General features: G+C 43.5%; 1 protein-coding gene across 3 annotated transcripts in view; it reads right to left on the reverse strand.

Moving 5' to 3' along the window:
- The window catches only part of FOXP1 (forkhead box P1), a 620529-nt gene that overhangs the window by 18208 nt on the left and 578728 nt on the right, over positions 1-23593 (reverse strand). For all 3 annotated transcript variants that reach the window (XM_052637104.1, XM_052636448.1, XM_052635792.1), the window contains exons 13-14: positions 22316-22403; positions 9994-10077 (exon numbers count right to left, since the gene is read on the reverse strand). In XM_052637104.1, coding sequence (XP_052493064.1) covers positions 9994-10077; positions 22316-22403 — 172 coding nt within the window. The remainder of the gene's footprint in view (positions 1-9993; positions 10078-22315; positions 22404-23593) is intronic.

Consider the following 23593-nt stretch of genomic DNA (forward strand, 5'->3'; position numbering starts at 1 on the left):
CACACACATATCCTTTTTCAGATTCTTTCCACATATAGGTTATTAAATATCTCTTGCAATGTCCTCCTTTCCTATTGCTGAAACAGTTTTTTTCCAAAGACATTTAACTAAGTATTTACAGACACAAAAGGGGTTACTTATTAGCCTGGTGAGTGTGAGAAATTCTGGGTCATGATGTTTCTTTAATCACAACTTCACACCCCTCTTTTATAGCCTACTATGCCTCGTAAACCTCGAAGAGGGAGATAGAGTCCTTGTAGCCCCACCAACACTGATGTTTCAGGAAACACCAGTTGTGATGATACAATGGTATCGACCTGAGCTCTGTGACAAACCTTTCTGAATTGGGCTAGTACAACAGAGAAGCTATTTTTCCTCACTCTCAAAAAAAGTCACAATTTTATTTAAACAGCCACGTGCTGCCAGTGGCTACACCACACTGGGACAGGCTCACTCAACTCCAGGATGACACTTCAGGGATGAGAACTACTGCAGAAGGGCCTGGCCCATGACCTATTAAAAGAGTGGAACCAACCCACTAGACATTCATTTAGCTCCATCAGTTGGCAGAGAGTCCTCTTTGAAAGCTTTATGTGTCATCTTCATTAAACTCTTATCCAATGCAGGATTGGAATCCATTCATTTAAAACAAACATGGCATAGGAGAGCTGGAACTATAAAAAATAAAATCTCATTTTTTTCCCTCTAGTTTCAAATGTGTAGTAATAAAATGGAGTAATCCAGTGCTTCAAGTAAAGAAATACCTACTAGTTATTTGCAGTAGCATGGGGGAAGACAAACGAGTTCTGTTTTGGGCCTTCCTTCCTATTACCTGTTTTGCCTTTGCCTTGAACTGTTTCTCTTAATAATACTGGAAATATAAGCCTGTCCTCCCCCAACCTTCCAAAAATCTGCTTGCTACTGAAACACTGTATCTGGCTCCACTGAAGAACTTGGTTGTTTTCGACACAGTTCTTGCAGTTTACTCGGACGTGCTCTCTCAGAAACCTGCAGCTACCTCCAATCCAAAAAAGTTTAGCAGAGCAGGATTACTTGGTATCAAAGTGGAGCAGGAGCCTGTGGGCCTCACTCCCACCCACCATGTCCTTGCCTGTCTGTGGAAAAGCCTTAGCCAAGGAATAAGCTTCATCTGAGAAGTGAGAACACACAGAAGAAACAAAGGAAAACAGAGGAGACCCGATCGTAACACTGTAGCCACTAAGCACAGGCCCAGACCTTTAGTCCCTCAAGGGCTATAGATAATATTCTGAGCCATGTCCTGCAAGCTGTTTGCAGATACTGAAATCCCCACCAGGCAGGAGAAGGCTACATGATGAGCAGAATGTAGCCACGACAGAAGCTGCCACAATCCCAAGAAGTGGCCTCAAGGAAATGGGAACTGACTGACCCTGGGAATCAAGATTAACTACTGAAGACAATCAAGATGACGCTGGGCAGACCACCGATGACCAACTTAAAGATGACCGCCAGAGCTGACAGCGCTGTTTCTGCATGTAGCCCCCTCTGTCTGTCTATAAAAGCTCTTGCCCCCTGATTATCAGTGGAGGGAACTGGCCTTTGGACAGGCGCCTCCCCTCACCACTCCCCGTTGCTGACATCCAAAATAAAGCAAACTTTCCTTTCCACCCACCTGGCCAATTTACTGGCCTTTGAGTGGTGAGCAGCTAGACCTGGGTTCACTAACGGTATCAATATCTGCCTGAAACCAAAGTTTGAATCACTTAACAAATTAAGTCTGTTTCACCACTGTAAGAGTCCTAACTCCAATTTTGTTAGGAAGACTCAACCTTTCTCATGCCCTAGTAATGAGAAAAATCAAATACTGTTGAGGAAATACTGACAGAAAAAGATAAACATGGTGCTGGAAACTGAATGCTGGGTGAGGCTTTGGGTTGGGTTTTCCTTTTTATTCCTCCCTTGAAATGCTGGCTCAGCCAACATCAGACACACCCCTCCCAGCTCCACCCAATTCCTACCCCAGGCTCCCCTATACCTGATAAGAGCAAGCTATGGAGATGGCACCATCCTTAGGGATCCCCCGGCAAGCTGGGCAGACGCTGGGAGCTCTTTTCCACCAATGCTGGCAACTTCTGGACACACATTTGCAGCCCAAGTGCTAAAAGTCTTGTGGGGCACTCACAGGATGGAACTGTTCTGGGGGTCCCGGGGGAAGGCTGGGGTGACCACCACTTCACCTTAGGCCCTACTCACTGACCAAGTAGAGGAACAGTGTATCTAAACATCCAGCAGCCCAAGCAACCAGTCTAATGCTCATGAATAAACAACTTGTAAAAATCAGATGCTGTTAGGCCTAAGAGTATCCAAATGCCCAGGAAAGTCATGGGTGCCATTTGTAAACACAATGTGGTAAACCCCTTGCCACTGCCTGGTTTCACTGAAATTCTCATACCATCACGAATACTTGAGATGTTACGCTCATATTTTACAGAGAAGCAGACAGGGGCTCATCAGAGATTAAATAACTTGCCCATATTCACAATCTGGACTCAAAGTCAAATACACACTTGTGATTCTAGGCCCTTTGTATAATATTCTCCTTCTGCCCAGATAATGGGAAAGATAAACATGAACCAGGTTCCTTTTTCAACATGCTCATTTTTGGAAAGGACCTGGGGATTAGCTTTTATTCTTGCTTATAAATGGCATTCAATAAATATTTCCGAGCAGACGACAGCAACGGAAACTGCAATGACCAGAACAGGGACAGAGCAGAAGACTGCTGCCCTTGGAGGGCTTACCGTCAAATGCAGACCCTGATGAAAGGAAGATAGGCATAACAATCATAAAGCAATTCCGAGAACCCACTCTGCTTTTTGGCTTCTTGGCTGAAGAACATTACCCTAAACACCATAGTGCTCTTTAAAAGGTAATGAAAATGATAGTATAAATACAATGTCCTCAAGAAATATGCATGGCCCTTTCCAGTTCTGTGAGGAAGATCATCAAGTCCACTGGGTTCTAGTTCACTGCCAAAAGCCCAAACTCACGGGAACATTCAGCAAGTGCAGGCCCATCTTTTGGGAGCTCACCTACAAGAATAGACAAGCCCCACAATATGGGTACGAAGTCATAAAACGTGAAAAGAATGTCATTCTTGCAGCTCTGGCAAAGGTCTTAAGACTTGGACTGTTTCTACCCCAAAAGCAACAGTAAAACAGAAAATCCCTCCCGGTTAGCACAATCCCTGACAACAGAGAGGCAGCTGAATTTTCTGGAGCCTGTGAAACACAGGTAACCAGGGGAAATCAACACCAAGCCAGGAGAGAGCAGAGAGGGGATTTTTACCAGGCTTGACAAATGACACCGTGATTCACACCCACCGCTGGGCTGTCTCTAATAAGCCACAGAGGAAGCAGCCAATCTCGGCTAATTACCAGATAAAAATATATTGTAAGGACTCTCATTAGGAGACGTGGATGGAGGTGATCTAATGATTAAATGCTGCATTCAACTGACCCACCATCAATGCACACTAGTGCAAGATGTCACGGGAATATTTTGTAGAAACAGTGATTTTATTTCGAGGAGGGGAGGCAGTAATATTTGTAATGATGGCTATGAGGTAAACTAATTAAAAGACAGTTCGGAGAGGAAGAGGGTGGCTGAGAGCAGCTGTGGCCGTTCCAGAACCAAGTGCCAAGTCTCCATAGAGGAACTGCAGTCAAGTGGAAAATTTCTGCCTGACCTCTGCCCTTGCTATTAATTTGCAGGGAAACTAATGACACATATACATATTCCCACAAAATTGTTCTAATTGCTAATTTGCCAAAGGAACCCTGATTCCAAATTAAACACGACTGTAGCCTGTGAGGGAAGGAAGAACAAAAAGCTGTAAACTCCAAACAGAGGGGGCTTCGCCTCATGAAATCATTTGAAGGCTGAACCAACAAGTTAATGAAATGTCAACCTTGTCAAGTGTGATCGAAGTTTCTTAACTTTTAAACTCAGGCTGCATGATCACATGCTGGTCTCGAGGAGAAACCATCTCTGGGGAGGAAGGTCACTAGGGGGTGAGAAGATGGAGCTGGGGGAACGTTTCAAGACAGGTTCTGTGTTCAAACCAAACTTGCTCTTTTAATTAAGGTCTCTCTGAAAAAAAGTGGACCCCTCCACCACCACCCCCAAATTAATTACAGACTTAGAAGAGCAAACTGGGAACAGTGAGAGATGTGCTGTAATCTTGAAAGATTCATCTGAATTGTAAACTACTAGAGCTTAAAACATTCATCAATTAAAAATGAACGCACAAGTGCTTCGTTCTGACTGTAGCTCAGGTTGGAAGAGAGAATTTTTTCTTGGGGCCTAGAGCAGGAAGGGATGGGACTGGGAGGGTTTCTTTTCCTATTTTTCAGATTGTGTTCATTTTCTATTTAAAAAGAAGTTGCTATGTTTAGAAAAGTTAGTAACTCTGATATTTTCTACATGGCGAGTTTCCATCATGTGATGATTTCGGCAAAGATAATCTCTGAAACGCCAGCCAAAAGCTGAATTCTTATGTCACTTCAGATTGCCATAGGGTTTTATTTTATTTTTTAATTTCTGTCCACTCTCAACTCTCGGTTTTTCTTCCAGGACAGTTCCAGGGGGACTCTCCTAGAAATCTTACCCATCCAAACAACTGGGACCACATCAGCTGCCCAGTACTCAATACTCTGCTGAGCCCCCCTGTGAAACAAAGATTTATCTTTTCGTTTTTAAACAGTAACCTCTGCTCTCTCTTTAAAAGACGGTGAGTCACTCCCATTTTTTAAAAAAATCAACGCACTGCTGATGTAAACCCAGGACAGAAACAGACTTGTCATAAGGATTCCCATCAGAATTCCTGTGTGTTTTTGTTTGTGTTCCTGCTTTGTTTCAGAACAGATTCTGAGAACAAAAGGCAAACCTGAAACCCAGACTCTGAGGGACCCGGCGCTCAGTAGGGACTCTTGCGCCCACTCGTTTTTCTGTTGCTGGTTTGACTGACCTGCTGAGCAGGTGAATTCTAGACACGAATCCCTTGTGTTCAGAGATGGCCTTTCTGAGGATGGAGGAACCGGAGGGACGTTCCCAGACCGCGGGGTGGGGTAGGTGGGTGTTGCTGGGCAGGGGGTGACCTTGAGCACAACTCCGTCCGCCTAGTCTCACCACTGCCTGAGCTCTGGCCCCGTGTAGGACAGTGACCGAGAAGGCAATCGCCACTGACACCGAACCTCAGCACGGGGGGCTTCACGAGAAACCGTATATAAACATTGCTTGTTTTTGCAAATCTCTTTTTATGATGGCCTCAAATTACTTCTCCAACTCAACAGCCAGGCTGCAGCCAACAGCCCACAGGATCACCCATTTCATTAAGAGTTAAAGGAGCTCCCCTGCTTTTGAGGGGCTGGTGGGGGACACACACAGTTTTTATAGTAGCTAAGAACTACTTCCAAACAGTCCTAATTGCTATGGTTGGAGGAAAAGAGAATGTGTACAAAGGAAAATCTAATACTGCCTTTTGCTTCGAATAGCCAAGTTCCTGTGTTTTATAACATTTTCAGAAAGGAGATTCTACCTACACTGTAGTTACTTGCCCACCAAACCTGAAGGAATGTGGTTTCACCAGGGTTGGGAGCTGTTCTCTGGAGAGTAGGAATACCCTAAAGCTAAACCTACCTCTCATGTTCTCAAGATTATAAAATATGATTTACAGTATCTTCCTGACATTATGATAGTGAAAAAATCTTTTTCAAAACTCCTTAACAGCTTAATCAAGTATTAATACAGACATGCTTCTCGGCGGTAGAGGTGGTTATTGTTTTATCCTCCGAGTGTGGCCTCCCTCCAAAGAAACAACTCAGGAAATTCTCCATGGAGTAAGCATGGAGACATTCGCCCTCAAGCAACCCACTGTGGTGTTTACCTCGAGAACATTACTGGTACTGAGTGTGGAACAAAAGAATATCACTCTCATTAGGACAGTTTACGATCCCTTGGTTTTTCACTTGTGCTTTGCCGAACATGGAAGAGAGATGAATCTTTGGAAACGCCAGCCTACAACACTCGTGGCCATTCTGGCCATATGACAGGCCCAGCTTTACACTGTGTAACTCCCGTGCTAGAATCTGCAGCTGCTCTGGTAAACACGGCCCAGCCTTACAAACACTGAAAGCTTATAAATAACATTAGAAATCAAAAGCTTCTTTTGGCTGACATTGGCTATTCTTTGCCCTCCTCCACTCTGATCTTCATCACAGACTTTCTTCTCCCGGTTCCCTTCCTCAAACACCCGCACCTATCTTAACCCCTCGGCAGGAAGCATGAAAGCTCATTTCCTTCTCCTTCCTCCCATTCCTCTTTTACGTCACATCTCAGATGGCACTGGGGCCATGGGGCTTCCTCACTCCCACCGCCAGGGATGGTGGTCCACACACTCCCGTGGAGTGCAGGTCTCCCACAAGACACACTCGGTGGCAGGGACGGGTCTGCCCTATTTTCCTACCCTATGTTTCCCAGTCGCACGTTCCATAAATATTCACTGATGCAATTACTTTGATTTTAAATTCAGAAATTCTCTTTACAAAAACAGTGTGCGCTGTAATTTGAGTCCTGGGTATGATTACAAAAGGAGAGGTTTTTGTCCTTTTAAAAGACGTTCAAGCAAGCAGGGAGAGATGCTGCAGGAGGCACCTGTGGAACAGGACGCCTGTGAACCCCTGTTCAGCTCACCTAGATGCTTCCCAGGGTGAGGGGTCGAGGTCAGACCCACGTCTAAAACCTTGCTACTCTCCCCAGATGAGAATATCCTCTGACAAGCCAAATGGGAACATGAGTTCCACAACAGGATCCAGCAAACACGTCTAGGGGCTGATGTCAGAACAATCCAAGAAGGTTTTGGCAGTTTCTTTGATGCAGGGAAATGGGAACTGGCTGGGTGACTGGACACAGCAAATGACACTTACCACCCAAATGGCATTTAGTGAAAAGCAACGTTTACAGCAAAGCATTCTATCACTTAGTGACTAAGGATTTTAAAATAAACACCAAGTTCCTTTTAAACAGAAATGGAAAAAAGAAAAAAACTTAACAAACTTCCTGGCAAGACTCTAACATGAGCGTCCCCAGCAAGGATTGGATCTGAATCCCAGGAACTGCTTCTTTCAAATCAGAGTCTAGGAGGATGCATGTTTGAACATACACTGTGCATTCTATTATTTTGGGAGGAATAAATTAATTACAGGCAAAGGGGAGTCTTTTACACCTTAGAACTGATCAGATAACTCTATATCCCTAAAGTTGAAAGAATTGAGGGTTTGCTCTATGCCTGTGTCCCCTCCCCTTTTTACAGCAAGGAAGTAAAAAATGTGTGCAAAACACTACATGTCTACCTTTTATAATTAATTTCCCAATGCCTCACCTATACATATTTTAATAATTCCTGATTTATAAGATGGTATCTATAATAAAATTTTCTATTTTCAAATAAATGAAAAGAAGGCAGGTTCTCTCTGGCAACAGAGTGTCACACAATATCTGCTTGTCAGGCACCAATTTTTACTTCTTACATGTAAGTTAAAGGATAAGGGATTTATAATGCTGCCTGTGAAAGGAACCACTTTTCATACACAAATGTGATCTTTTTTTTTCTTCCAAAGGGTAATACAACAGTACATTTACATAAACTAATCCAAACAATCTATGTATTTGACAATGGCAAACCTCACACAGGCGGCCTATTGTTGGTTTACATCTTGGAGTTCTTTATATTGGCTTGTAGCACTGCTCTAGCTGTCAAAGGTTTGACTTGGACTCCAAATAAATGGTTATAGAAGTGCTGTGCAGCGATATTGGACTTCTTTGCAAAAGAAAACCTGCTGTGTATGAATTCAAAAGCTATTAATTTTTCAGTCAAAAATATTCGTGCCTATTTCTTTTAATAAAGAAATACTGTGCTGAGCTACTAAGAGATAATGTTGACTAGTGGTAAAGAATTTTCAATAGAGCAGTTAAAAATAAATTTAGTAGGAGGTCCCCTTCCAAGTTATAATTTTCTAGCATGTAAAACATTTTTTTTAAATACTAATGAAGACAAACCTTCCTGCCCTGTACGTTTCCGCCAGGACAGCTCTTCCCTGTTCACTGGCTGCTTAACATGGGTCCTCATGGAGAATCCCAAGGGTCCCTTTGTGGCCTCTGGAAGCTTATATATATGGCGCTCCAGGCCTGCACCCAGCCCCATGATGGCTCGTGGAGTGCCCCCTAGGGTGTCTCAATTCCTTTCCTGCTTTCATCCCCCCTCCTCTCACCAAGAAGCCTCATGATCCTAAACGAGTCCATTCCTAGAGTGCTGAGTCCACATATTATTCTAATCCTATTTAATATCTGACCTCATATTACTGTTCTTAATTCATGGAGTAAGTCATCTCATTCTCTCCCTTGTCGCTGGGTTTAGAGATGCAAACCCTTTATCCTGGAGAAAACTATTTCCCTAATGAATAGAAACCATCTGAAGATGTCCAGAGAGTTCCAAGATGATCAGCTCCCCTTGCCACCAGCTCAAACTGCTGAAGAACTCAGTGGGATCATGCAAGGATCTTACCAATTTGTTTTAGCGGGGTTCACATTATTCCTAGGAGCCTCATTAAAAGAAGGGGTTGATAGGAATAGCACCTAGAGCACGGCTGACTAATGACTACACAATACCAAAAGGCCTTATTCTTTCTTTTGGGTGGCCTACACATTTGGTCCTACAGCCATTTACTGCAAAATACATGGAAACCAAGGGCTCTTTCCTAGTAAAAATGGATGTGCAAAGTGTTTAATGATTTTATGTCCTATATCTCAGTAATGTGTTCTGTTTCAGACATTAATTTTGTCTGCCAACTGCATCTTGGCAGGCTACCATATTTGCTGGGTTAATAGTCTGACTCCGTTTTATTTCTATCACCATAAATCATATATATATGGGTGTATGTTTGCTTTATTTATAGAAAAAAACCAGTCAAAACAGATAAACCAATACTTTGCCATTATGCTGCATCATTGCATATTGATTAAAATTGCTGGTACTAACTATAGATTGTCAACGCTCAATTAATTTTCACACAGTGACTCCAAGCAAAATCAAATAAAAGCAGTGTACCCTTAAATTTTACAAATCTTAAAAATCAAGAAGCAAAGCACTCTCTCCATTGTGAAAAATTAGTTGAAGCAATTAGATTTTGAGAACTGTATAAGTATACAAGAAAAATAACTGAAAACCATCAAGGTAAAACAGGGAATGAGGCCCAAGACAGGATCTGGGGTCCAGATAGCATCCTTCCATTTTGATATTGTCTGTGCTTGCATGACACTTTTCAAGGTCAAAGGAAGGGGAAATAAGGCAAGTAGTAAGAGATTCCTGAAAGTGAAATGTAATTTCAGGGTACCATGTTCAATCTCACTTTGAAAGAGTCATTTTCACTTCCAACTCTCTAGTAACCATTAGATGTTCTCCAGTAATTATAGCCTCTGACTCTCAGCATTTCCTCCTTCTTTGCTCTCAGACTGGACTGGACCATCCCTCAACCCTTTTCTCATACCCACTGTCTCTTGGCTAAACCATGCCAACATACATTTTTTTCTTCTGCCTTCCTCTCTCTGTGTTTCTACCAATGAGAAATCAGAAAGATTGCTTTTTGTTCTGTTTTTGTTTTTTCCTTCCAAAGAGCTGTCATAGAATGTTTTAGTATATTGGCGTAGCATCACTCATCTCTCCCAAAGAAGAGCTGATTGTGGGGTCTCATGGCTGAGGACTGGGCCTGAATCATCCTGTATATATCTCCCTAAATGCCCAGCACACTGCACTGTTCATAAAAGGTAACTTAAGTTCCAGATGGAACTTAAGTCTTTCAATATTTAGAGCTGCCAGACTAGGGATCCTCCTCCCTTGCGGAAGGGAAGCAGAGAAGAAATAGTGTCAGGTACCCCCGGATGTCACGTAGTACTTACGGGTTGAGGGGCAGTTTTGGGTTCTGTAGACTTCACATGCAGGTGGGTCATCATGGCTTGCAGGCGCTCTTTGTCTTTCGCAAGCTGGTAGGGAGAAAAAATGCTCTGTTATTTCTTTGAATACAGATGCATTACTCTTTAAATATCCCAAATGATACATATTCCAAATTACACTATGGCCCCCTGGCATACAACAAAATTTGCATCACTGCTTAATCGTTTTGAAATCTATACGACCACTGCCAAACTCCGAGTAACTGGAGGTGTCGGTGTGTGATTTCTCAACACAAGATGCATGAGCCTTTAACTGGGAAGTCCTAGACCTACTGGCACCAAGGAGTCCCATGTAACACAGACAGCTACAAGACAAAACCGTGAATCACGCCTATTAACCAACCTGATTCATGAGGAAGCCAAAGGAAAATGAGCTAGGGAACTGAAAACTCGTAAATTCATCTGTTGTGGTTGTGGAGAAACTCCTAGACACACAGATACACTTGTGCAAAATTAACTCCATCTTTCTTCACAGGTAGACAGAGATGCACACAGTCCAGGCAAGCAATTTTAACGGGGCAGGCAGATAGCTACAAGGGGGGACAAGTCCCCATTTCCAAAGGAATGTACAGAAGGTTTATTCCTTCACTGACTCAGTATCTGAGTACCTACTATGTGCTAGTCACATTGCGACAAAAATTCAAGTCTCCTCATTCTAGAAAACATTCTCTTCTGAAGGTACCTGAGTTCCTAACTGGATGTACACAGTAGGGACTCAGATGCTGTTTGTTACAAGGCTGCTTTCTTATGCTGGCTCTCGACTGTCTCCTACACAAGGGTATCTTCAACAGTTCAAGACACTTGAGCATAGGAGACATAATATGACTGCAGAAGAGGGAGGAAATGTATCCCCCCAAAGATACTGGTTTAGTTAAGAGAAAAGCTGTGGAAGAGATTAATATGAGAAGGGGAGAGGGAGGGAGGAGGGGAAGGAGAAGGAGGAGAGGAATGGGGTGGGAAAAAAATCTGAGTTCAGGACGTTTACAGACTATTTGTCCAAAATAATGCCTTAGAATCGGGAAGGGACTCAGTCCTTCCGTGTCACATAATTAACAGTAAATCTTTAAAATATCAATTAATTTTTGGTAAGTCTAAAATTATTTCCCCCCTACCCTCAAATCAAGTAAGACTCACTTTTTAAAATCAAAGTGCATTTGAAGGGAGGATGTTTCAAGAACTGGGGGAAGGCAGAGAAAAGGGAAAAAGTGGAAAAACAAGGAAAAAGCTTTCAACTTATCCTAACTCGATGACTCAGTCTCAAGCCATATCACATTTGATTTTTTTTTTTTCCCTTTTTATTCCCTTGTGGTGTGGTTCGGGGAGGAATAAATTAAGAAGTGGGGGTGGGGGTGGGGAAGCCTTACAGTGTTAGCATTTATCTTTCCACAAACAGGAAATGAAAATGATACCATATTAGGAGCCACTTTATGTTATTCATCCTCTGTTCTTTAGTCAGTTATTGAACAGCCAAACTAAAAGATGCTCAGAACACATAATGCTAAAGGAATTCAGTTTTCCAAAGTGGCTCGGTTAGAACAATTAAAATGTTAGCAATGGCATTTTTCTACAGTTATTTGTTTTTCATGTCAGTGTTCTAAGTTCTTCAATGTTACAACTAAAACATTTTTAGATTAAGAAAAATGGTTTCTTTTAAAATTACCGTGGGACAGAGGAATGGAGGCATCTCTGTTCTTTTTAAAAACAAGTAGTCATCTGTGGTGCTAAATGCTACAAATTTAAGGGTGGGAGGCAATATTTACTGAAGAGTCTGATGAATATTAATTGTGACTTAATTTAGGGGTAAACATTGTTGATGGAACAATTACAAAGACCAAGAAGAAGGAGGTCCAAATTCCCAGCATCAAAAGAAACCACTACCTCTATGTTCCATCCAAATGTCTACCAGACTGACCTTTTACTGGTCAAAGGTGGTACCACCACATGGCAAACACACGTGGAGAATCTGTACACCCAGTCACCTCCACAACCTTGGTGCTTTACTGCTGGAGGGAATCTTATTTCGTCATAAAAATATCACTTAGATTCATCATTCGTTTTGAGAATTATCCAGGTTCCTCATTTTGCCTCAACCTCAAGTCTACTATCCTAACTCTGCTTTACTATAGAAGGCAGGCAAGGTTACAGAAAGAGGCAAAAATCCGTTTTTGTTTGTGTTTATTGGCGCAAACTAGCATGTCATATATAGTCTTGGGAAGGATTTTGGATTTTTATCATTGATAACAGTTCTAACACAAACTTTCGACAACTGAAAGAAAAAAAATCTCGCCAAATTCACTTTTTATTTTTATGCAGAAATGGCTACAAATTCATACCGAGTGAAATCGGCTCCTCTCTCTACGGTAGCTGTCTTGCATTTACAATACTCACTGGTCCTTCAAACAGCTTGCAGATTCTTTGCTGTTTTTTAATGCCATCATTCCATGAGCTCACCACCCCCATCAATTTTCACAGCATCCCTTCTTTGTTATAATATGGGAATACACACATTTAATATTAGCAAATATAGTCTAGCATATCCTTATCAACTGACTCCCATGACAGGCAAAGAAAAGGATGGAAAATTCAGTCCAAAGGTCACCTAAAAATCTGGCTGACAGATTTATACATCCTTTTATGTTGTAGTATGAAAAGAGAATTACTCTCTCAGAGCTTTCCTGGTGGGTACAGGAGGAGTATCTAGCCTAAAAGGAATGACAAGAGGCCACACAGTAAGGGGAGCCGCATGTGCAGTGTCTGTTTAAATTAGTAACCTGGTGCACCAACCCTGCAGAATGACTAGAGTCAAAAATGGGTTAAAGAAGACGTGGGCTAACAGACTTGAAGGATTTGAATCCTGGCTCTGAGACACTGAGCACATTATGTAACCTTTTCAAGCTTTTCACTTCTCCTTCTAAATATGGAATAATAATCTCTGAACTTTGAAGGGTTGTTTTGAGGATTAAATAAATTCTTGCACATAACAAGCTTAGCACAAAGCCTAGCACTTCATGAATGCTCAAAAAAAAAAATTCTTTTTTTTTTAAAGGAAAGTTATATCAGTCTAGTCTATCTAGACTTCTACTGACTAGGTAGATGTTTGGAAACTGGATCAACATAACAGAGGTTCGATGGAGTTTGCAGCTGGGCTAACTGGGGAGAGAATTTTGACATTTTAAAGAAGGGAACAGGAAGCTAGGAGAGATGATGCTCATTTCTCATGGATTTATTCCCTTGGTTCTCACTTTTATCTGTCTCATCCTGAAAAAGTGTTTTTTTCTCCCCTTGACCAATACGGGTCACCCCCTCTTCTATTCCCCATGGCCTCAAGTCAGCCTTCAGACTGCCAATGCTGGCCAAGACTGTAACAGGGGTATCACTCCATAACTGCTGAAGGCCAGGGGGCCCCATGCACCATCTTCAAAGGTAAAAGCTAAGAAGATTACACTCATTCTTTTAGCAGAGAAAAGGCAACATGGGCTGAAGTTCATTGAACACAATCATATTCTACACTCTCAGGAGGACTAATCATTTTAAGCCCAATTTGGTGGTTCTCACTCATGAGAAAAGAATTCTTCTGAAAAAAGCGAAGGATTTAGGAGACAGAAAAAACACTAGAATTACAGAGGATGGAGAGAGGAAGGGGCCAGGCCACTCAGTCCATTTCACAGGCTGTTGAGGCTACTCCAAGGCCTCTGGCTCTCATGCCTTGTTTCATAGTTGGGGGGGGAAACTGAGGTTCGTGGGGAGAACTTAACCTGAGGCCGTGGAGCTAGGAAGGGACAACAGTAAGACTAGAACCCAGGTGACACGATGCTTGGTGTGACTTTCCCAAATGGGTGATCCCTGGCATCGCCTGGGACACCACCTGAGAACTCAGATCTTTGCCTCCCTCCCATCTCCTACCCTGACCTACGCAGGCAGAGCCTGGGGTGTGTGTATGTGTGCGCACACACACAGGTGCACACTGTTAGCCACACATAGGTTACAAAGAAGCAAGCCTGGATTAGCCGACTGAGGTCCCCAGTTTCAGCGACTAGGATCTGATCTAATCTTGTCCAGTTCTCCAGGGGAGGGACGCAGGAGTAAATGCTTCTAATAAGGACACCCAGGGTCCACGTTTAACGAGGTGCGTTGGGGAGACACCACTCTCTTCTATGAACTGAGTGTGCCTTAGCGGGAGCGGGCTCCATACCCTGAGGCGCTGCGTACACACTGACAGTCCCAACAAACTGATGGAGGCAGAATGGATCTTGTTACCTGGTCTCTCAAGGGCATACTATCAAAAAGAGGAAAATAAGTAAAAAAAAAAAAGGGGGGGGTGGCTGGGGGTGGGGTGAGGGCAGCAACTGGAAGGAGGAGAAATTAAATTCTCCTACCAAACGGAGTATTTACCAAATAGCTATCTCCCAGCCACTCTATCCAGAGGTGGTCATTCACAGACCTTCACAACTCGGCCTTGAAGGCCAACTCGGGCTCTCAGCGGGCAGGCAACCTACGGCTCATTTCACCCCAATTGAAGAATTTCCCAACTTTTATTGTATTCTGTCACCATCTTAACATTCCTCACGTGTTATTATTAAAGACTCTCTTGACATTTCAAGCAGACGCACTCGGATACTCTGTCATAGTCTAGGAATTCTAATGCTCCCGGAGTAAAGCAGGATTTTAAATTATGAAAAAGAATCGTCCTGGTTTTCCAAGGGGGGACGAGAAAGGGAGACACGCAGAGACCCTCCCTCCTTTTCCTCGGCCCCTGTCAGAGCAGTGGCGCCACGAAACTCTGATGCTGTTAATCTCTCTGTTCCCACCACCCTTTGAGCTTGTTCAGAGTCAGAAGGCTGGGGAGGCCCAGTTGTGAGGTGCGGTTCTAAGTGCCGCTTCGAAGGGGGTTAGAAAGGCCCAAAGGGCATCGGAGACAGGTAACACACTGGCCGATGTCCCGGAAGTTGGTGTGATCGCAAACTGCCCTGCTGATGGCGGAGGGATCACATGAGTCCCCACGGTGACGCGTCTGTGTGAGGCTGCCTGTCTCCCTCCGCGGCTGCGGCCTGTGCACTCCCCTTCCTGCTGACATTTTCTTAGAGCTCACAGTTCCTGGGGTGGATGGATTTGGAAACCTTCCGCGTGGGCCCAGCATCACCGAGCCCCAGCCCAGGCCCCGCCTACCACGAACTTCTCGGGAGAAAGCTCCTTAAGGCAGAGGAGAGTGCGGCCCCACCGGCCGTGTTTCCAAACCCTTGATCTGCAAGGCCTGGGTGTGTGCAGAGAACCTAGCGGGGTGGATCGCAGTTAAAACTTGCGACCTCAAAATGTCTCTCTGGCATGCAGATGATTATTTTGAGCTTAAAAGAATCATGGCCCCAAAGACTCAGAATCTCTGACCTTCCTTTCCCTAAAAGAATTGCAAGGGCCTGTCAGAACAGAGCCAGCACTAGCAGATCTGCACAGAGTACAGGCCAGGAGGTGGGGGGTGAGGAACTCTGCAGGGCCCTGAGATCAGAGTCCACTCTGCGCCCCACTGTCTCCCTGTGGCCACACAACATTTATTTACTGACTTTTCCATCCCTCTGTGAACTGCCTTTCTCGCCTTTGAAGTTCCAAAGCCCTACTCCCAATACCCTCTTTTGTCTTCAGCTGAAGATGGTATTCACTGCGAGGGTTTGGACCATTCTGATAGATGACTCACTTTTCCTGGGTCTCTCCCATGTATACCATCTTGCTAAACTTTTGCTTGATTTTCTCCTCTTACTCTCTCCTGTCAACTGAATTCTTAGACCAGGCAGAAAAACTTAAAAGGGTAGAGGAAAATATTCTCCTGTCTAACAAAGCCCTGATGACCCCGGGTACAAAGCCATCCAACAGCACTGAGCAAGAAAGGAAGACAGATTCCAAAGGTGGCGGCCTGCCCATCACCTTTGAACAAGTTAGTTAGATCTTCTACACCTCAGTTTCCTCATCTCTGCGGGGCCAGGGGGGCACTATTCTGACTCTCAGAGGACGATCACCATCCACTTAGAAACAGCTTCTCAAACAGCAAGAAGAAATATTATGTTAAACATGCTCATTAAGTGTGAGACACGTACTGACTTCCAAATGTTAGACTCTCCCTTTAAAACATGACCCCTGGGGTGAAAGAAACAGGGTTTTGAATTGGGGGCTGTGGGGATTCAATGAACCTGAGGGTAAATTCACTAGGACAGTGTCTTGACTATAGAGTAGGGGCTTGATAAACATTCTTTCAAATGGTTTTCGAGCTCCTTAATGCAACAAGCAGAACATGGGCATACTAGATATTTTCTACAGCCAATGGATTCAAACAGATCATGAGGGTAACCAACTCATCCCAGTTTGCTCAGGACTTTCCCTGTTCTGAAACAGAAGATCCCAAGTCTCGGGAACCCCCAAGTCCCAGGAAAGCAAACTGCAGCGGCTGGCCACCATCACAGCCTGTTGAACAGATTAATTTTAAAAAGAACCCAGTATCCCTCCACTCTCAGTCTCCCTCACCCCACAACCTAGGCACATCCCTCAAGTGGCTCCTGCGACCTGGAATGTCCTTGCCAGGCTCTTCTACTGACCCCTCCACAGTGACTCCCCCCACCTCAAACTCTGCCTTGAGGGCAGTTACAGACCTAGTAGTCTTACCCTCTCCACATTGTAGGAAGGAAGAAACTGCCTCACTTATCTATATCCCGAGCTTGGAATACACTAGGTGCCTGATAAACAGTGACTGAATGGAAACAAACTGAGTCGTGGATAACAGGTTCACATCCCTCCACCCCCAACCCCTGCCAGGGCCAAGTAGATCTTCCCCATCAGCTGGATGGCTCCTATGCTCCTTGGTTGCTTTCAATATTCACTTTAAAGGGCCTTGCGGCTGAGGGGTTGCAGGAAACCTGTCCTTGGCCCTACCCCTGACACATGTGGAGCTCTGGACATGATGAACAGGCCAAACCTTCAAGGCTTCTTTTTTCTTTCTTTCCAGACCCATCTTTATACACCAAAGAGGATGAGCTAATGACTAAGCAAGTTACATGGTCACAAAGCAGAATTAAATTGAATAGATATGTCCAGAAAACTGTATTGATACCAAGAACATCTCAGCTTTCTAAGACACAATAAGTCCATCTGCAGGCTTCTTTTTCTCCTGTTGTCTGTCAAATGGGATGCCCTTCCCTTTTCCCCAAATGGAATTCTGACCCAGCCACTGAGATATCTTGTGTGTGATCACATCGCCAACTGAACGACTGAGAGAGCTCACGAGCATCTCCCTCCCAGGCGAATGAACCCAGATAATGGGATGAGTACGGATTTAAATCCAGGGGACAGGAGGTGCTCAACGCTCAGAAGCAGCCTTTGGGTGCTTCTGTACAGCCCTGGCCGTGGTGCTGGGGGTGGGCAACCAGACGCTCACCATGTTCCCACCTGTGGCGCCCTTGCCCTGTGGGGCAGGGAGCTGGACATTTCATGACCCACAGAAGGCCACACATACTGACTGTGGGGATTTTTCCTCCTCCAGTCCTAACTCATTTCCATGACTGCCTATTGTCCAGAAAAATCTGTCGACAGAGAACAGCTAACAGATGCAATCTTAAAATACATTCCCTGACCTCAAAAGGGACATTCCCTGTCCTCGATCCAAATGATTTCTATGGTGTCCATCTGTCTTCATGCTAGGCGCCTAAGTGTCCAGGGTAGGACCTCACGTAATTTCTCGGCTTCCTGGTAACAGCTGGGGTTAATCCCCATCCAGTCCATTGATAAATGTCAAAAAATTACAACTGCCTTTGTAATAATGAAATGAACTCAGAAATATTCAAAAAGGCTTTGAATGCCCACTAAGATGTCTTTTCGACACCCTCTTCCTTCAGTGAAACCAGTAACAGGGTGTAACATAAGAACTGAATTAACCATCATTTCACTGTCAACAAATTCTACGTAAATAGTCCACTGCTAAGAGAATGTGCATTATATATTTTGATATCTTCCAATAAAAACACACGCAAGACAGATGCCTCTCACCCACAGTGCTGCATAGATAGGTCTAAATTAGACTCCATAAAGCAGCAGCAACCCAACATCCTGATTTCCGCCTGGTGGCTTGAACTCTGCCATGAGAATCTTAAAGGCTCCTCCATTTGGCTCAAATGCAGATAACACCAGGAAGGGAAACCAGTCCTGCCTCTATCCCCTGAGGCGAGCAAGGGTGATCTTTTAAAAAAACTGAATCGAATTCTTTTATGGAGGTTTCACTACAGGTAAGAAACACCAGGACCTCCTGCTTGGGGTCAGAGTTGAGGTTTCTGGGGTTTAGATTTGGGGTCTGGCAAGCTACGTGGGACAGCACTCCAGGGGTTTCCCTGGTTTTGGTCACATCTGGGGCTGATGCTGCCCTCCCCAATTCTCCAGTGCAATCCTTTCACAGTGATTCTCCAGGGTAGACACAATGAACCTCGTGATCTCTACTCTAAGATCCAATTTGAGCTTACAGGGTTTGTTTTTACAATGGGGGCGCACGTGTGACCTTGCCCCCAGAGTAAACGCCAGAGGCCTCAGTACTGCTTTGCTGAGAGAATCTGGGCGGTGGGGGGCTGTCTCCTCCTCCTCTGAGTGATTGCCCTTTGGGAATATGCTCAGGTCTTGATTGCTCTTTCCTGTCGTGCTCAGAGGTGCAAACAGTTTTCAAATTCAAGTTAATACATGGTAATTGTGTAATAGACTTTGAGATAACTTGGAAATTCAGGTATTTCCTGGACCAGGAAATGCTTTAGGGGAAACAGAAGTAGCCCTTTTGGGTCAGTCACGTGCAGAGGACCCCCTCTACAAGACCAGATACATCATGCTGAGCAGAGGGGGTGTGTGTGTGTGGGGCCAATGTCAATGGGAAGCAAGACGGAAAGGCTGCTGAGACAGAGAGCACCACCTTACATGCTCCTGCTGCTGCACAGACGTCGCTTCCCCAGTACCTCAGACTCTACGGGCACAACGCCATTAGCCAATTACAAAGTACCTTTCCAGACATGGTGCATGAAATGGCAAACGGGGGAGCACAAACACAGAAATACAAATATCAGAGAAACAGGAAACCTCAAATGAGTGGCTGTGAGTCTAACTGTCCTCTGCACCACACTCTCTGCAATCCAAATGTTGTCCGCCTAATCATTGATAAGGGCGTTGGGCATGGGTTCCTTCAGTACTAAAAATTGCTGACATTTTCTTGTGTATTTCATTAGATTAAATAATCACTGTTTGGGTATGGCCCTAATCTTGCACTGAAGTCTTCTGAGCATGTTTCTGGAGTTTTCAAAAATGCATTACTGACAGCAAGCACTTCCCAGTGAATGAGCAGTGCCACTGGAGACTTACTTACACTCTATTCTTTTTCTCTGGAACGTAGGAACCAGGGGGACAGTCCCATCTGTCTCACACATTCTTTTACCCCTTGGTGGCTCCAACAAGGCTCTTCCACGGTATAGGCTCAGGGTGATGTCTGCTAAATGCGTAAGTAGATGAATGGATGGATGGATGAATACCGCTCAGCTAACTCTCCATGACCACCAACAGCAGCAAGGACTGGCATGTGAAGCTGCCCTCCGGGGAACCTGACCAATATGGTGACACGGGTTTTACACACCAAGGTGAAGAAAAATGAAGAAAAACGGGTGAGCTGGTCCTTAGGAAGCCGGCAACCTCTCAGAACAAGTTGCTAAGAATGTGATGCCAATTGTTTTTTTGATTCTCTAGACTAAGGACTGCTTAGGAAACTTTTTCTGCAAGGACCAGCCAGATAGTAAACATTTTCAGCTTTAGGGATTTTCAGCTTTTAGGCCATAGGGATTCTGTTGCGATTACTCAACTTCTCTGTTGTAGAGCAAAAGCAGCCACACATAATGCATAACTCAAAGGGCATGGCCATGTTCCAATGCAACCTTACACACGGATGCTGAAATCTGAATTTCATATAGTTCATTCTTCTTGTGATTCTTACCTCCCTCACCCCAACTATTCAAAATGCAAAAACCTGTCTTAGCTCATCAGATGCGGCCCAGGGGCTGCAGTTCTCATTCTTCTAGCAATCCTCAGAAGCTTGGAACTCTTCCGAACCGGCCCTGCCATCTTCCATTAAAGCAAAGTTGTTCAAGAAATATCATAAGGAATATCACAGGTAACTACCACACAGTAACTTCCAGAAAGATGAGCATCTCTGATTCTTATTAAAAGCTGAAAAACCTGCCTTGGGTTTGAGGCGAGACTGGAGGATGAAGGGACATCTATGAATAAATGAAATCCACAAACAATCTAAGAACCATCATATAGGTCTGTACCATTGCCATGCCACGTTCACCAAAACAAAACATCAACAGTGCCGGGAGATAACCGTCTGACTTACTGATCGTCTAACTCCTTTCCTTCTCCCAACTGCTGCTTTTGGATAATGAGGGATAATGAATAAAAGGTTAGTTAATCATGGCCTTGCACTCAAAATCTGCGGTCTGGAATGCCAACTTAGGCGAACCATGACAGCTCTGTTCAACAATTTATTCTAGCTGATCATTAAGAATTTCATCAATTAAATACATAAATGCAAGAATCTGGACCACTTTATAAAAACACCACCACCACTGAAACATGTAAGTTCAGGAAGCAACAGCCACAGAGCTGGTCCTATTCAATTCAGTCCTTCAGGGGCTTCCCATGCTTTAATCACAGGTGAACTCTGGGAGTGAGATAAACACACTCCTTTCCTTCTCAGTAAGCCATGTTGAATTTAAATGTTTCCAAAGACTTATATAAGAATTTGGGGGGGGGGGGCGGTTTACAATGTGCCCTTTGCCTGGATAAATACCCCACTGTCCTAGTAAGTTCATATCTATAGTCTGAATGCAAAAATACTTAAAATAACTTTTGACACATTCTGACTAAAAAAAATAATAATAATAAGTGATCCATCATAACTAATTAAAAAAAAAATCCTTTCTATCCTGGAAAGTCACAACAAAAAGTTTAAGTGTGTTTTGGCTGATTTTTCTCTGCAACTGTTTGAAGCTATAAATGACTTAACTCAGTAAAATTCCAGATGTAATTATCTACTGTACTTAGCCCAGGGCTCTTCATATATCTCGGCATTGCTGTCTTGCATACAAAATAGGCTTTTCAATGGCTGGTAACAATATAATGTACAACATTGTTTTAATTTCCCCGAGTCGGCTAACCTCTTGCCTACACTAAACCAGCCAGAGGAAGAAGCCACAGTGAGTCATCAAGCACTCAAAAGCATTTTGGAACTCGGCTGCATAAATGGGGTTTGTAGGGTCAGCCTTGTGCAATTCTACATTTTAATAATATCCATTTCTGACCCAATTTTTACTTTCAGAAACTGATTTTCTATTAATTATACCAAGGAGGGAATGACTGCTAAAACATGGTGCTTCATCAACAAGTTACATCAGGAAGTAGAACTCACATTTAAAATGCACCCAAACCAAATGTGAGCCACAGAAAAATCTGCACAAGTCAATTTTCTGTAGTCATATGTTCTACATGGCCCAGTGGATTTCCAAACACATGATCCTCTCCCTCTCTCTAAATGGTATGCACATAATATAGATCGTATGTACCTAAATATACGTTTGTATGTATGTGTGGGTGTGTGTACATATTTAAAATGTATAGTGAACTCTCAGTTGTTCTCAGTGACGGACAGCAAAGGGGGACAATGAAAAATGATGCATAAATCCACATATACCGTCTATTTTAACTTTGGAAAACAGGCTTGCATGTGCACTGGCTTGCCCCGTGTTGCCCACACTCATGTTCTCTCTCGCTCGCTCTCCATTCATTCACTCCCCACATCTCTCCCCAGCTTGTCTTCCTAACTTCGAGTTAATAATATTAGCAACAGTGGGGGCTCAGACCAACAACAGATAACCAGTAAACTTAAAAAGGAAAAGAGAGAAGGGAGGTCAAGTGAGAGAGAGATGGAAAAGCTAAAAAGCAGTGGCTGAGGCTTGGCGGCATACACAGAGATGCACAGAACTGTGAGATGTCTGAGCAGCAGTGTCCAAGAATGAACTGAAGCTGAACCTTCCCAAAGAGGAAAATAAATAAAATACAATAACATAAAAGAAGATCAAAGAAAAGAAAGGACAACATCAGATTTTGAACCTTCCATTCAATAATGAGTACACAGGAACTCATTACAGAACACTACAGAAATTTGGAAGTGGAGGAATACTGAGGTAATATCAAAAATAAATGTGGTTTTTACCTGTAGCTCTAACTGCTGTACAACCTGCATTTGAACTCTACATTGGGCTGTACTTCTATCGTCCAGCGCATGCTCACTGTTGAGATGTCTGCAACAATACATAGAAAATCATTAAGTGAAATGGAGAAACAAAAAAAGGAAAATTTAAGTTACCAGGATGTTCACGCATCTACTAAGGTGTAGTTTACAGTCCTGCAGAGGGGCTGCCCTCTTCCGTCCCCACCACTGCAAACTGTCGTTATGTATCGCTGAGCACACAGTTAGCACCAAATAAAAGGCTTCCAGAGAGAAGCTGTGTGGGGCTGCTGGAGATAACCATTTACCATAAAAAACGAAATTTACGAAGTTAAGTCGAGGCTGCCATTCAAGACCACCTCAATGGGTAGACATCTGAGACAGGGCCCACGAGGTATTTCAAAACAGTCTAATTTATATGGGTCTGAATATGAGCATTTGTTCACAAGAAAACGGATTTCACATCACTGATGACACATTCTTATATTGAAATGCATAAACATGAATGTCAGAGACAGCAAGGGGTGGAAAAGCAACTTTAAACGTATGAAATCTGCAACATGAACCTACACATGCAAGTCATATACCAATGGAGGGGGGCAGGTGGGAAGGATGCAGACAACTACTGCAAAGGGAAACTGCCTGGGTTCTAGACTGTGGTCTGGATATCCAGTTTACAGATGGTTCAGACCACACGCTGAGGATGCCTGTTCTGTGGCCCGTTAACTAGATTTTCCAATGGGCAAAAGGCTAAAAACCTGAAATTTCAATGAGTTTTACCATACACAGGAGCTCTGGCAATCAGAGGGTGGAATCAAAGCCTAAAATCTGAAAACTAAAAACCCTTGTATCCATTTTACTCAGTATTCTTATGAGTGCTGCTTAATTATGTAAAAAGAGGTTTGCCTCATTCTACTATCAATATTTTCATGACATTTAGGCCCTCAACACAACCTGGATTTAAGATAAAATTACTGAAAACCTTAATAACAACAGCAACAAAAACAGGAATAGTTGATTTTTAAGACTTTAGGGTGACACTCTGTTTTCAGTTGCTTTTTCCAAATGTGGTTTAAATAAGCCATTGAGAGCCCATATTTGTACCCGTTCAAAAGGGCTAAGTAAACCAAATGTCCACCCTGAGCATTTAACTAGGTAAAATGAAGCCTTACTCCTTGGTAAGCACATCCCCTCCTGCTTAATAACACTCAAAATGTGGCTATTTTATGACCTCAAGGTACTTGGAATGACTTTTACCTTAAA

This window comes from Budorcas taxicolor, chromosome 1 (genome assembly GCF_023091745.1).
Source record: "Budorcas taxicolor isolate Tak-1 chromosome 1, Takin1.1, whole genome shotgun sequence".
Lineage (NCBI taxonomy): Eukaryota > Metazoa > Chordata > Mammalia > Artiodactyla > Bovidae > Budorcas > Budorcas taxicolor.